Source organism: Girardinichthys multiradiatus, chromosome 5 (genome assembly GCF_021462225.1).
Source record: "Girardinichthys multiradiatus isolate DD_20200921_A chromosome 5, DD_fGirMul_XY1, whole genome shotgun sequence".
In the NCBI taxonomy this organism is placed as follows: Eukaryota; Metazoa; Chordata; class Actinopteri; order Cyprinodontiformes; family Goodeidae; genus Girardinichthys; species Girardinichthys multiradiatus.
This window is the reverse complement of record NC_061798.1, coordinates 26,599,820-26,614,893: the sequence shown is the minus strand read 5'-3', so window position 1 is coordinate 26,614,893 and position 15,074 is coordinate 26,599,820. Positions and strand designations below refer to the sequence as shown.

Below are 15,074 nucleotides of genomic sequence, written 5' to 3'. Positions count from 1 at the left end.
TCTCCTAAGTGCCTTAAGAATAAAACTGTCCTCGCCCAGATTGGATTGTTTAAGGAGGCCAGGAGCGACCCTGTTCAGAAGAAATATGTCCCAGCTGGTCAAATGTCGTGATTTGTTGTCCTTAACTCCCGTCTCTGTTAACCAGACTTCCACATGTGATCAGCCGGATGGGCTCCAGTGAGACTGTGGACGTCAACCTGTTCTGCCTGGTCGCCATGGATTTCTATCGGCACCAGATCGACGAGGAGCTGGACCGCAGGGCTTTTCAGTCGGTCTTTGAGACCGTGGCCTCGCCGGGGAGCCCCTATCACCAGCTGCTGGGTTGTCTGCAGTCGATCCACCAGGAAGCATCACTCTGAAGAGAGCACACTGAGACAGGCAGGCAGCCACAGAGCAAAGGCTCGGGGGCAAAGTGAATTAGAGAGAGAAGTAATTAAATCTGCATGTTCGGCTCCCTGATAAATTGTGATAGAGGGAAAGAACAGGATGTTTATTCAACAAAGCTACTGAAACCAGTCTCTCGCCATCTTCACCTTTTGAAAAATGTAAACCACTGAACCCACTAGTGTGAATTCACAAGTATAAAAATGAATAAGGAGATTTTAGATCTGTTAAATGCGAGAGACTGAATTTGGAAGAGCAAATCCCTGCCTCTGTGAAGAACGCTCTGCACCCTCCCCACACAGCACCTTTTCTTTAAAAGAGAAAGATAATGTAAATAAAAAACATAACAGCTTTGTTTCTTTGCTGTTAGGAATTGCTTTAGTATTGTGATGTCAGTAAAGTAAAATAGAGACAAAGTATTCGCTATATTTAAAGGTTCAATGCATCTATTTTTCTGTGAATTTTGTTAAAAAAAGCTTAGTTGGGACTTTGAAAATGGGGCTGACACAGACAGGTCAGAATGCCTGCTTAATGTTGTTAATAATTATTCTATATTTAAGTTGTGTGTGTGTTTATTCAGACATGCAGAAGGTAAAGAAAAGTAACTAATTTCTATGTAGAAATGCTAATCATGATTTTCCTTTTCCAGTTAATGCAGGGAACTTAAGAAGTACATATTACTGCAGAACGTGTAACTTATGTCAGCAAGACGCCATACCTACTCTGGAAGTTGTATGAAGCGGGCAAAAAGTTAAACAGGTAAATGCTGGGAATGAGATAAAGTCAGGGTTTGTGAAAGTTTTGTCATTTTAACAGTTTAAACCCCCATTTTATTGCACCACACTGGTCAGCAAGAAACATACATATAATATGCCTTTTTTTAATCCAGTAGCAGGTGGGTGCAAAGCATTTGCTCGTATGGTTTTATGAATTTACTTAAATCTGTCCAGATTTCTTTTTATTTTATAAACCACAGACCTGAATGATTCTAGATGTCCATTATTTCTCCTTTTTAAGTTTCAGGATGTTGGATGTGACTTTATTACTATTGTTGTCATCAGACTGGAAAGTAGTTTCCATTCTTACATGTAAAAAAAAAAAAAAAATTACATATATAAATGACTGTACACTAACCTGAAAGCCATGGTGCATGATAAAAATAAGAACCATGTAAAGATGCGAGCGTCCACACGGTCTCAACACTTAACACACAAAGTATAATGTAAAAGTCAGTGAATGCAGAAACGGTAGAAGCTTAATAAAGACTTTGAGCTGCCTGGGAGTGTGCTCTGTAGATACACTTGCCTTAGACAAGACTGAACATGTTCTGTACACTGACTGCATGCCAACATTACTGCTGTGTTTAATATTGTATTCTTGTGGGTTCTGTTGAGCGGAAAAGATGCAACACAATCCAAAGGGAACGTTTGGGACCTTAGAGGCCGACAGCAGCTTTGACAAATCAAGTGATGACCAGAAAGGTGTCGCAATGCCACAGAAATGTAGTTTTCTTTCTTTTTTGTAAGCTTTAAATATTCTGTCTCTGCTAAATATTACATCAATATCGACCACACTCGGCATTTGCAGTAAAAACTTGAAGTTCTGTACATGTCGTTTTAGTGCTTTCTTTCTTTATGCACATAATAAAACATTATAGCGATTTCCAACTTCAACAGCGCTGACTGGTTTCCTCTGCTCAAGGTAAAATAATGTATTCAGACAATAAAGGAAGCTGCTGCAGCTGTTGTGTAAATTCCAATGTGAGGCCTCACCGAAGAAGATTAAAGCAGTTTATGCTCTGTGTTCAGTGTCCTTTTGAGTCCCTGGAGTTAGAGGAATGCAAGTTGTCATTTTTTCTTCTGTACTACTACCTAATTAAATTATTAGGGAAAACTTGAGTATGTTCTTCTTAAGACTGCATTTTGTTATCTGAACCTTGCAAAAGAAGTGTTAAGGACCCCTGCGGGGTTGGGAGGTAATACGATTACCCTGAAATCTTCTCTGGGTTTGGTTTTTGGTCTGTAGATGAAATGTCCTGTTGAGCTGAATGAACAACCTTCTAAAAGTTAGATTTTCTTTGACATGCCTTGTGATTATGACTGTCTTAAAATACTCTCCCCTTCTCAAAATATAGATTTAAAACCAGATATTTAACTACACTGTATAAAACGATAATTTTTTCTCACTGTCAAAACAAAATCAGAAATTCTTCCTGTTTACTGCCATTTAGGATTAACAGAATCATTTCTAGTTGCTAAATGCCAGAAAAATGAAAAATTATTTCTCTTTTTAAACTTTCTTAAAATTCAGGAGTTTACATTTCCTTAGTTTTTGGAGGAATTGCCTTTTAAACTGTGCGACTTGGGTCAGGTGTTTAGAGTCTCTTTCTAACAATAGAGTGCAGGGATTTATATTGGATTGAGATTAGTGCTTTGAATCTCTGGCTGATGTCTTGATATTGCTTTAGTATTTCCACATAAAGTTTTCTCATTTTGCCATCTATTTTGTGAATGGCACACATCATGCTACCACCACCGTACTTCACAGTTGGGATGCTGTTCTCAGGCTTGCAAGCTTCCTTTTTTTATGAAAATGTAACAACAGTCACAATGATTTGGTTTCTTTAGACAGCACGACATGTCTCTGAAAATTAAGGTTTTTGTCCCCACATACAGTTTTGAAAGTGTTCCAACTATATAGTGTGTTTACTTGTTAGTTTTTCTATTTTTTAAACCAAAAAAATTGCATTTGTTGAGTTTGTAGAAATCATGACTGAATGATTTTGGTTTTCTTTTGGACTTTGAACAAAACCTCATCCCTATTTTATATTGATGCATTTCTCTCAATTCCCTGTGAAGCTATGATCGAGTTCTCATTTAGTTTTACTATTCTAAAGAGGTGATTTCTCTTCATATGGTATGCAGCAATAAATTATTTAAAGACGTTATCCTATTTTGGAATTGTATAATGACAAGTCATAACTCATGATCAGTGACATGACAGAATCAGCCTGTTAGATTTGAGCTGTTTAAACATATTTAGGCCTATTATTGCTGCCTACTGGAGAGCAAACTTGCCAGTCCATTCATGTTAAAGAGGGAATAATCGCCCAAGCTGAGCAGGCCAGAAAACTACATGTGCTCGCTTAAGGATCCAAACGTCTAATCATGCGATGGGTTTTATTTTCTTATATTTAACACACCTTCCGGCAACTCAATTAAAAGACTACAGAGTATGGAAGAATACTCCTGTTTTACTGCACCCGTTAAGATGGGTGGTTTGATTAAAAGGGATTAGCAGGATTACCATGAAGCTGCCATATGGTCCATGAAGTTCTGACTTGATGAAAGCAAGAGAACGTCTTATGGGTAAACTTTGCCGCTGTGTCTTGGTGAATTTAGCATAAAAAGCATTTCTGCCAAAAAATATTTCACACTTCAGTGCAGCCTGTAACATTTTCAGACTAAACATAAAATTAAGAATTGAACCAAGCAATACATGGAGTTTGACACGAAATCTGACATGCAGACTAGTCAATTAGCTCTTAAACATGCCTGACCTGTCTAAAAACTTAGACACCAAAGCTGAACTAGTTTGACAAAAATGTTAGAATCTAAGTCCACAATGTTGATTGCTATGCTGTGAAATCTATTATTAAAAGAGATATTTTGTTTCAGTAAATAAATTCAAAAAGGGATGGTAAAATCATAGACAGAATGAGACATTTTGTTTATTTCTGTTAAAGATTTTTGATACAGAATTGTGTGGCCATGTACTGTACAGTACACTGAATACAGTACTGAGTACTTTGTTGGGTACTGCAGTGTGGGCAGTTGCCAAGCTCTGCTGAAAAATGATATCTCCATAAAGCTTGTCAGCAGAGGGAAACGTGAAGTGCTCTTCAATCTCCTGGTAGATGGCTGTGCTGATTGCTAAAACGGAGTGGACCAACACTAGCAGATCCCCAAATCATCAATGAATGTGTACACTTCAAGATTCTTGTACATGTTTTCTGCCACTCAACTTTCTCTTAAAATGCTTGGATACAGCACACTGAACAGCCAGCTTTTCTTGTGCAGGGTGTTTAAGACCAAAGGCAACAGTCTTCTCTAATGGTGTAAACCATTATATATAACATTTCTGTATTAAAACTCATTTTTAATTAATCTTATGTAATTGTCAGGAAAAAAAAAAAGAAAAAAAAAATCATTAGAAACAGGAATAAGCCCTTAAACTATACCACTCTATTAAATCAATATGAGTTTCACTGTTTGATTTGATTGACTGAAACAAATTTATCTGACTTTGAACAGATTTGGACACAATCTGACATAAATCATTTTTTAACATGCCTGAACTTGTATAAAACAGCTCAAACATTTGTTGTTTTTTTTTTTGGCAAAGTAGTTCAGCTTGATTCTGAAAGTACACAGTACAATACTGCTCTCTGTTCTGAAAAACGTAATAAAATCCCAATATATCCGATGTAAAACTAGAAAACTTAAAAGCCCCTCCGCTAATTTTCTTGCTTGACTGAGTCAGGGTCCCACCACGTCTGCACGCCCTTTTCCCTGCTGCCCACTCTAAACACACCTCCTCCCAGTCCTCCTCCTCCTCCTCTTCTGAGGCTACTTCGCCAGATGGTGTAGTCTTTTTCTTTTGTTTACCCATCGCCTCAGAGTTTACCTAACAAACCCTAGCGACAGAACTATGGTATGTCTCTGAGCAACATCACCGCTGGACCCAGACACGTAAGTCATGTTTCAAATCTCCGCATGGGTCAACCCGCTGGTGCAGACATATTTGTCAGAATATTAAGGGAGGACAAAAAAAAAAAAGGACCTGCATCCACCTCTTTAACTTGGCCATCCCAACTCGGACGTATTATTTTTTTAGCCAGCTGTTTTCGTTGTAAAGTTCATTTACTCCCACTCTGCCTTCAATAAAAAACGTGGTGCACTCATAAAGAAAATGGCACCTCCTGAAGGGTGAAGCTAGCAGCGGTTTTTTGCCACCTGTGGAATTAGTTACCGTCAGAAGTTTAAGTGTGATTTCTCAGGCTAACTTTTTGGTCAGTTTATCAGCGCAGCCCGTTGAATGACATCCGGGACAGCCAATGACAGAGCGGGACGGATCTGTTTACAGTTCCGTTGCCACGGCAACAGACCGACATTCCAAAGATGTGGAACAAAAAGAGGCGGGACATCGAGCTCTAGCACGGGCGGGTGTTCGCTACGGTTTGACGGCAGGCAGGCAGGCAGGCAAGTCGACGGAAAGGGGAAACTTTTTGAAAATGATTTAAAACACATCTATGCGACAGAAGTCATCGATTTTAAAACATCTCCTCTGTAACCGCTTAGAACCAGTTCTAACTCTACTCGCATGCTCAGCTAATCAAGCTAACGGTCATCCCTGTGAAACTATAACTTACGAACAGAGAGCTGTCTAAAATAAACTAATGGTTCGAGTTCAAAAAGTTATACAGAAGTTAAAAAAACAACAAAAAAAAACTGTCCCAAAATAGTTGTAGAGCTCAGGTGTCTCTTCGTAGGTTTACCTGGAGAAACGCATAGGTGCGTCAGTCTCCCCCCATCACTTCTGCCTCCTAATAAAGGTAAAACGTAGATACTCGGTGGATGTATGGAAACATTACAGGTGCATCTCCCTAAATCCGAATATGGCCTAAAAGTTTGGTAATTCAGTTCAAAAAGTGACACTTCTGCATGATTCTTTACAAACAGAGGGATTTATTCCCGTTAATTTGATTGATTATGGCTTACAGACAGTTAAAAAAAAACAAAAAAGTGTCTCTGAAAATGAAAACGTTACATAAACCCAACATAAGAAAGGATTTGTGATACGGAAATGTTGGCCTACTGAAAAATATGTTAATGTACTGTACAGTATGAGCAGTCAGTAGTCTGCCAGGATGTTCAGGAAACTCAATTTGCTTTAATAGCAGCCTTCAGCTCGTCTGCATTGTTGGATCTGGTGTCTCTGTAGACCCTCTGTGGGGTTTGGGTCACGCGAGTTTGTTGGCCAATTAAACACAGCGATACAACAGTCATGAAAACCAGGTATTGGATACTTCTGGCAGTGTGGGCAGGTGCCAAGTCCTGCTGAAAAATGAAATCAACATCTCCATACAGCTTGTCAGCAGAGGGAAGCGTGTAGTGCTCTGACATTTCCTGACAGAAAATCTCAAACTTTTCATGTGATAAAACACAGTGAACCAACACTGGCACATGACGTAGCTTCTCGTGTCATCACTGACCGAGGAAACTGACATTGGACTTTAACCAACTTGGCTTCTGTGCCTCTATTCATCCAGACTGTGGGACCTTCATTTCCAAATTACATGCAAAATGTAGTTTTATATGTAAAAAGGACTTTGGACCACTTAGCAACAGTCCAGTCCTGTCTTTCCTTAGCCGAGCTTAGACTCCACAGTTGAAGTTTCTGGTTGAGAACTGGCTTCACATAAGCAATACAACAGAGCATCTGTGTGTGGTGGCTCCTAAATCCCTGCACTCCGCAGCTTGTGAAATCTTCAATGGGCTTTGCTTCACAATCCTCTCAAAACTGCTGTTATCCCTGTTGCATGTCCTTTTTCTACCTGACTTTTTTCTTCCACTGAACTTCCCAATACTATGTTTGCAATAAGCTCTCTGTGAACAGCCAGCTTGTTTAGCGATGACATTTTATAGCTGACTCATCTTGTAGTTCTTGCCATTGACTGTCTGCTGAACAACTGTCAAAACAACAGTTTTTTCCAGCGATTGTGTTGGCCAAAACATAACATTTATGTATTTAAAATGTTTTTTAATTGGTCTCCTGTAATATTCTAATTATCTGTGAAAAAATATATAGGCTTTTCATTAGCTGTAAGCCATAATCATCAGAATAGCAGAAAGAAATGCAAGAAATAGGTTTGTAATAAAAATATATAATGTACAAGTTTCACTTTTTGAAGTAAATAAAATAAAATAACTTTTTGATGATATTCTTATGTAATGAGATGCACCTGTAAAGAGTATACATCTATAAGGCCTTATATTATTCATGAGAAACTCATTCTTTTTTCTTCCTTTCTGTCTCAGGTGTCTTTTGCCTGGAGGTAGGACTGACACCGTGATGGGACCACTAACGTCATGTTAAAGCTTGAACCCTGCTTCTCACCCATGTGCTGCATTCTGAGCTGCTGCTTATCGTTGCGACGCAGTCCAGCTGTTAAGACATTGAACATGCCTCCAACCAAGGACGTAAAATGATCAATTGAAATCCATCCGATCAATGGACAAGAAGAGGTTTCCTGGCACAATGTCCAGGCAGATGGATTTGTCGTCCAAGAGACGCCCCTGTGTTGGAAGTGGGCTGACCTTCCCCCAGCCTCCACCGCTCGCCTCCACCGTCCAGTATGGTCGTATTCAGGCTGTGGAGGTTGCGAGAGGAAGAACAGGGTATGGCTTCACGCTGACAGGCCAAAGTCCTTGTGTCCTCAGCTGCGTCCTTAAAGGAAGTCCCGCAGACTACGTGGGGCTGCGCTCAGGGGACTGCATCCTCTCCGTCAATGACATCAATGTCTCCAAGGCATCGCACGAAGATGTTGTCAAACTGATTGGACGCTGCTCTGGCATTTTAAAGCTTGTCATTGCTGAGAGCGACCGTCACAGGCGCCACCCTCAACGCACTGCTGGCAGTCGTCACCACAGCAGCAACATGACGGCGGCGGCTTACCTTGATTCTTGCTCCAGTGATGACGAGCTGGATGTCTTTTACAATAACGGTGCGAGCAACAACAATAACATCAGGCCAGGCTGTGGAACGAAAGGAGGTTGGTACAAACCAAAACTCGATTCCAAGCAGCTTGGCATCAACAGAGCAGAGAAGGTGGTGGCAGAGTTGCAATCTGGAGGGATCTTCAACATGATCTTTGAAAACTCCAGCCACTCCTCCAGCAGCTCGGACAAGGACAGACCCGGGATGAGCTTGTCCTCAAAGCCACGGCAGCTGTCTGATCCGGACTTCAATCCATACCGGAACGCCTCCTGTTCCCAGAGCAATCCCAACCTTCTGTCTGAGGAGGAGATGGCCCAGGTGCTAAATGATGATTCGGTCTTCTTGGAGTCTGACTTCCGTCACCTCCACCTTCACCACCACGAAGAGCAAGATATGGATGTAGGAGAAGGTGCTGACTTTGGTCTAGAGCCCAGCGAAGAAATCCTTAACGTAGGGATGATCGTGGGGTATCTCGGCTCCATCGAGCTCGCCTCAACAGGGACCAACTTGGAGAATGACAGCCTGCAAGCCATCAGAGGGAGCATGAGGCGCCTCAGGGCCGAGCAAAAGATTCATTCATTGGTCCTCATGAAGGTGCACCTGACGCTTGTAGATAAACAGATTTTAATTGTTTTTTCAGGGTGGTGCTGCAAAGCAGAAAATAAGAGTTGGGTCTGATTTATTGTGGATTTCCTCTATTATTACATACAGCCTCAAATATATACATATATCCCCACTGGCATTTTGATAAATGTCCCTTAGCATGATGCAGAAAAAAACCAAACTCTTCCTGTCGCCGTCATCAAGCTTCTGGCATGATTCTGACTGGATGTTTGACCTTCTAGGTGGAAGTGGTATGCCTCCTTTAAATTGGTAGGTTTCATCAATCAGACTCAGCTTTTAGGCCGTCCACAGATTTTCATTTGGGTGCAGGTCTGTTTGAGAAGACCAATTTAATGTATTTTCTACTTTCCAAAATCAGGTCTGATGAATGGTCGGGAACAAACTTACAGCTGTGTCCAAGTTTTAACCATCTGGACCAGGCTTTCACCTCAGATGGAAGGAAATGGTCAGAATGTTCAGAAACAACCCAGGAAACATCAAGGCTCCAGCCTATTATAAACTGGCAGATGCTTGTTCACCAGTGAAGCAAGTTTGCCATAATCGTGGCCCGGGAGGGTGAAGGCTAAGCCTTTTGGAGAAAAGATTTACGATCAGACGAGATAAAGATTGAGCTGTTTGGCCACAATGAGTCAACGTGAGGCTTTCAAACCTAAGAACACCGTCCCAACTGTCAAACACAGTAGTGGTAGCATCAGGCTGAGGGTCCGTTTCAGTGCCAGTGGTAGGAATGCGTTGCACAAGGAATGAAAAAGAAGAACTACCTCAAATTCTACAACTTCACCTCAAATCAACAACTAGATGGTTGAAACCTGGACACAGTAGGGTGATCCCAAACACACAATAAATCTTGGAATTGAAAAAGCAGATTTAACATCGAGTTTCTGGATTCGCTGAGCTCAATCTTGTTGAACATTTTGTGGACTGTTCTTAAAAGCTGGGTCGGTGCCAACAAACCAACCCGTTTAAATGAGATCGTTCATTTCTGATATCAAAAATGGTCAAACGTCTAGCCAGAATTTTGTCTGGACCTTGTTGTGGTTACTGCAGCTTGCTGAGGGCATTTATCCCAATTTAAGTGGGAGTATAGTTTTCACAATGTGTTGACTAGAAATAAAACCACAGGAAATTCAAACGGATCCTTAAAAGCCCAAATGAATTTAGATCACAGAACGTCTTATAGTTATATAAAAGGTCCTTTATCCTTTAACTATACTTTGTAAATGTGTAACCCTCATTAGTTTACCTGGCAGTATAATACATTCATTACATCCAAACAGGTCATGCATGACTGCGTGCTCCTGTGCAGTGACAGAGGTCAGGTCCTGGCCACCTACCCTGCAGAAAAACTAGCCTTCAGCGCCTGTTGCCCTGACGATCGACGATTCTTCGGACTGGTAACCATGCAAGCCACGGACGAACATGACGATCAGCACTTCAGCAGCGGGCGAGACGACGAGGGGGGCTTAAGGACCTCGTGTCACGTGTTCATTGTGGATCCGGAACTGTGTCACCACCAGGTAAATATGTTTTTAGAGATACTGAAGCACTTTTTAATGTGTTTTATTATTTTGAAATCTCAAACCAATGAGATACTGCTATAAAGACCTACAAAATAAAAACAGCGCCCTGCAAAAGTAATCACACCCCTTGAACTTTTTCACATTTTGTCAAAATGCACCCATACGCTTTAGTGTGTTTCATTGGAATTTGATGTGATGCACCGATGCAAAGTAGGGCAACTATTGTGAAGGGAAGACATATCTGAAAAGGGGAGTTGTAACACATGCATTGTCCTTGATCTTCACCATTCTGTTGTATCTCTAGCTGTATAATTAGGGAAATAGTTTTTATTCTGGAAAGAGTTAACTCTGCAGTCTCTTGTTGATGTCTGGTGTTAGTTTTACATGCAGGTCAAAAAGTTTCATTTTGGACTCTTGGACCAGAGCACCTTTTTCCACGTTTGTTGGGTGCCATAGATGGCTTGTGGGAAGCTGCAAACATGGTCTCTTGTGGCAGGTTTTTAACAATGGCTTTCTCCTTGCTACAAAGTCCTGACTCAGGGGGGCTGAATACAAATCCTTGATGTTTGAGATGTTTTCTGGGATGTTTTCCCAGTGCATGAATTGAAAACTTAAGGTCCGTTTGATCAAGTGTAAGTACGTAAGTAAGAGTATTGTTTCTGTTGTATCTACAGGTCCATCTGGGGGTAGCCAGGAGGTTTGGCTTTGAGTGTACCCCTGATCCGGACACAGGGGGCTGCCTGGAGTTCCCGCCCAGTTCCCAGCCTCTACTCCAGTTTGTTTCTGTCCTCTACCGAGACATGGGGGATAATATTGAGGGGGTTCGGGCCCGTGCTTTCCATGATCCAGACAATGATGCCCAGCAGAACCACAGCACCAGCAGCAACAGCGATAGTGGAATCGGCAACTTTTTACCTGAGGAGAAGAGCAACAGAGTCCTTTTAGTTGACCTTGGAGGCCCTCCCAACCACAACCACATGTCCGGGGCACGCCACTGGGACAGCCCGCCTTCATCTCAGCAGGCCTGGAGCCCCATCCTCGGAGCTACTGCCTCCCTACCGCCTCCTCCTCCCCCCCCTCCTCCAATGCTTAGAAATGGTCACTACCTTCATGATCCACACCTCGCCGACCTCCCTCACCCTCTCCCCCTGGCTCATCCTGACCTGCCAAGCAGACTCTCACGAGGACTCAACCCACACCACTACTCAGCTGGGAAATTGGGAGGAGCTATGGGGGGAGGAGAAAGGAGAGGAGCTGGAGGAGGAGGAGTAGGGGTGGAACCTCAGAGGTGGCTGCCAGTCCATGTGCTGAGAGACTGGCGTCAGCAGCACCACCACCACCACAGCCACTTCCAAGGTTTGAGCAGCGATCAGGAGTCCTACGCCGAGTCCACTGACGGATGGTCTTCAGCCAACTGCAGCACCCTGCCACCACCTATGAATAAGATCCCTGCCGACCGCTACCGGGCCCCGCTGGCCCCAGGGGACCACATGCATCCACCTGGTGTCAGTCACCCGCCTCCTCCTCCTCCTCCTCCTCCTCTGCCTGCAATCCCCCACAGCCACCGGCTGGCTGCTCAGAAAGATGAGTGGGCCAAGAAACTGTTCGGTGCAGGAGACCGGGAGCGTAACGGAGCACGGAAAGTTGAAAGAGAGAAAAAACGAGAGGTAAACTCAAAGGAGGGAGAGAAAAAGGTACGTCTTTAATCGAGTTAGTAAAATAGAACTCTGAATTTTATCACTTGTCCGGCTCATTTTTCATTCAGTCTAATTCAACTAAAGTCAACTTTTCCATGAACGGTGCACACAGAAACGTCCTGATCTGTGTCCGTTTGAGGGCTGTGAGAGAGTTGTGTTAAAAGTGACTGTGAGATGAGAAAGCCTGGTCACAGGTTGCTCCCCCACATCACACATTCCTGTTGTGGAAATTTACTTTGACTAGAGAGCATTCAAGGCTGCAGATTATTGAGACTGGATAGGTAGGGTGTGCTCACCCTACCTATCCAGTCCTCTCCTCAAGGTCTAACATTTACTGCATAAATAATACGTCTTTTTCCTCAGACATTAAACCTCTCAGTTTGTTTGAAAAATCCCATATTTACCCCAGCAAACAGCCTGATAATACTGGGAATAGGAGCACATATAGGTGGCTTATTTTGCAGACTTGGTAAAAGTGGATGGAGAAGTTATTTATCCTCTCTGCTCCGGTATCAGGTCATGTATTATGCAGTAAGCAGACGTCTGCCGTCACCTGAAAACCACCTGTCTTCTGCAGTGCAGCAGATTCCTCAGTCATTTAATTGATAGAATTTCTAATTATTGTGCATTCTTTTACTGGAAATCATTTAAGGTAGTTTCCAAACAATGTCTATATGTGTTTATACTATTTTTAACAAAAGAAACAAAAGTACACACTTTTAATTCCTTTGGTTTGATATACCAGAACACGCAGAGTCTTGCAAATGTATTCATACTCTTTGAACTTTTTCAAATCCTGTTATGTTACACCCACAAGCATCAATGTATTTTATGTGATCAACCGACACAAAGTAGCTCATAAATTGAAAAGTGGAAGGTAACTGATTCCTTTTTTTTCCAAGTATTTTTACTAACACAATTTGAAAAGGGAGTCGATACTTTGTAGAGCCTCCTTTCACTCCAGTTGCAGTTTAAGTCAGTTTTGTCTTATGTCTCTACCAGCTTTGCACATCTAGAAACTGACATTTTTGCTTTTTCTTTGGCAAACAGCTCAGATTGGATGGAGATTGTCTGTGAACATCAGTTTTCAAATCTCGCCATAGATTCTTAAATGAATTTACGTCTGGACTTTGACTAGGCCATTGTAACACATAAATATGCTTTAATCTAAACCATTCCATTACAGCTCTGGGTGTATGTTTAGGGTCATAGTCCTTGTTGATGGACAATGACCCTAAACACACACACTTTTTCTTTCATTATTGCCCTGTTTGAACCTCCATGAATCTTTTCATCAACTCTGATCAGCAGTCCTTGCTTAAGAAGAGGGTCCCCATAGCATTATGCTGCCCCTGCTGTGTTTCACCATGGGGATGAAATGTTCCATATCTGGTGGCAGACTGCTTCTCAGTTACGTGCTACTCTGTGTTGCCACCCGAAATCCAGATAAAATATGTTGAAGGCTGTCGTTGCAAACTGCCGAACTGGGACAGAAGTTAAGGGAGTATGAATACTTTTTTTAAGGCAACCGTAGCAGAAAAGCCTTCTGGTTCTGCCCTGGGATTAAGAACAAGTAAATATACACTCATTAAAAAGTCATATTGCAGAGTGCAAAAAGCTGAGTACAACCAGTGATTCTCTAGCTTGTTGAATCTCTTTTCATTGCAGTAACCTATATTATTTGTCTTCCTTTGTGACAGTATCAACATTTTTTCTTCAGGTCGACTGTTCTTTACTTTCCTTCAGTTTAAGAAGGTCTGTTTGCTTTTGTATAAGCAGAGCTTTTTTAATGTCTGGATTTCAGGCCATTAAAACACCTTGATAGTTCTGTTTTTTGCCATTCAGTTGTAAAATTACTGCTGTTGTGCTTGGGATTGTTGTTTTCCTGCATGACACAATTTTGTCTAAGCTTCAGCTGTGGCACAGTGTCACACTGACCTCTGTAACAGCTTGATATGCACAGGAGTTCATGATCATCTCAGAAAGAAGGTTTCTCTCTGTCCCAAGCAGCCATTCTGATATACTCTCATTCTAATTGTATTGATATGAACTTTTAACATTTAACATTCGGACTGAGGCCTGTGCTGGTTAACATGGAGCTGTCTGTTTTTGTTTTTTTAAACACGTCATGGCACCTCACTATCTTAGCTTGAGGTAAACTTGCAGGGATCCTCACTTCTGGAAAACATCCACATGTGAATAATTCCTGTCACTGTGGAGTCACAGTGTGGACACAAAATGGCCTTAAACCCTTTCTAAAGGGGCATCGGCAGTCATTGCTGATGGTTTTACATCTTGGCATCGTGTTAACACACAGCTGTGTGCTTCAAAATAGGCATGGGATTCTCACAGTAGGATAATCTGCAATAATAAAATACTACACTATTTATACAAAAATGTCTTACATGATCTAATTCCTTTTTTAACACTGAGTATTACTGTCATAATATTTATATAACAACAATTGTTACAGTTCTAATGTTATCTTTAACATTTATTTATAGTTTTGTCTGCTACACAGACTAAGCCAAAATATGGAATAAACACCTCATCATTTTTGCTGTTTTTCTCTTTATAGAGAAATACTTGGAGAATAGCAAGCTGATATTAGCTTGGTAATAATCAGCCTGTCTGTTAAGGGAAGCCTGGCTGCATCACCTTAATATGTGTCTAACGGCGCTCCTCCAGTTTCCGCATCATGGCTGTGTGCATCTTTCACGACTGGAAATATTTCCAAACAGCTATATTTGTCTGTCCTGTTAGCGATGGAGAGGTGTAACAGCCTTCTTTCAGCCAGCTCACCAGCAGTGTGCAGCAGTCAGAAAACTCAGATCCTGGTGCCACTTTCTCTGGCATCTCAACGAAAGCATTTTAAATGACAAGAATTGAAGGATGTCTAGTATTAGTAGTTGTGAAATTGTCATTTTTTTTTTTTCCAAATCTTGGTATCCCTTCACGTGAACCAGCGTATAGGTGCCATGAACTTTTAAAATTATGTCAACACTTTCGTAATTCTAGTGGCAGCAGCAAGGGTGTACTTAGTTTTTTCCTCAGTACATCTGTATACAGG

The 15,074-nt window shown here is 41.7% G+C and overlaps 2 protein-coding genes across 11 annotated transcripts in view; both read left to right on the top strand.

The window, feature by feature from the left end:
* The window catches only part of htt (huntingtin), a 54,615-nt gene extending 52,333 nt beyond the window's left edge, over positions 1-2,282 (top strand). For all 6 annotated transcript variants that reach the window (XM_047365182.1, XM_047365179.1, XM_047365181.1 and 3 more), the window contains one exon: positions 146-2,282. In XM_047365182.1, the coding sequence (XP_047221138.1) occupies positions 146-359 (214 nt within the window). In that variant the 3' untranslated portion in view covers positions 360-2,282. The remainder of the gene's footprint in view (positions 1-145) is intronic.
* Positions 2,283-4,998: 2,716 nt separating this feature from the next.
* The window catches only part of rgs12b (regulator of G protein signaling 12b), a 76,217-nt gene continuing 66,141 nt past the window's right edge, over positions 4,999-15,074 (top strand). The window contains exons 1-4 of one of the 5 annotated variants that reach the window (XM_047365139.1): positions 4,999-5,135; positions 7,485-8,757; positions 10,065-10,304; positions 10,982-12,001. In XM_047365139.1, the coding sequence (XP_047221095.1) occupies positions 7,678-8,757; positions 10,065-10,304; positions 10,982-12,001 (2,340 nt within the window). In that variant the 5' untranslated portion in view covers positions 4,999-5,135; positions 7,485-7,677. Of the gene's footprint in view, positions 5,136-5,666; positions 5,999-7,484; positions 8,758-10,064; positions 10,305-10,981; positions 12,002-15,074 lie in introns of those variants that run through there. The other 4 variants (XM_047365138.1, XM_047365136.1, XM_047365140.1 and 1 more) reach the window with 4 other exon arrangements.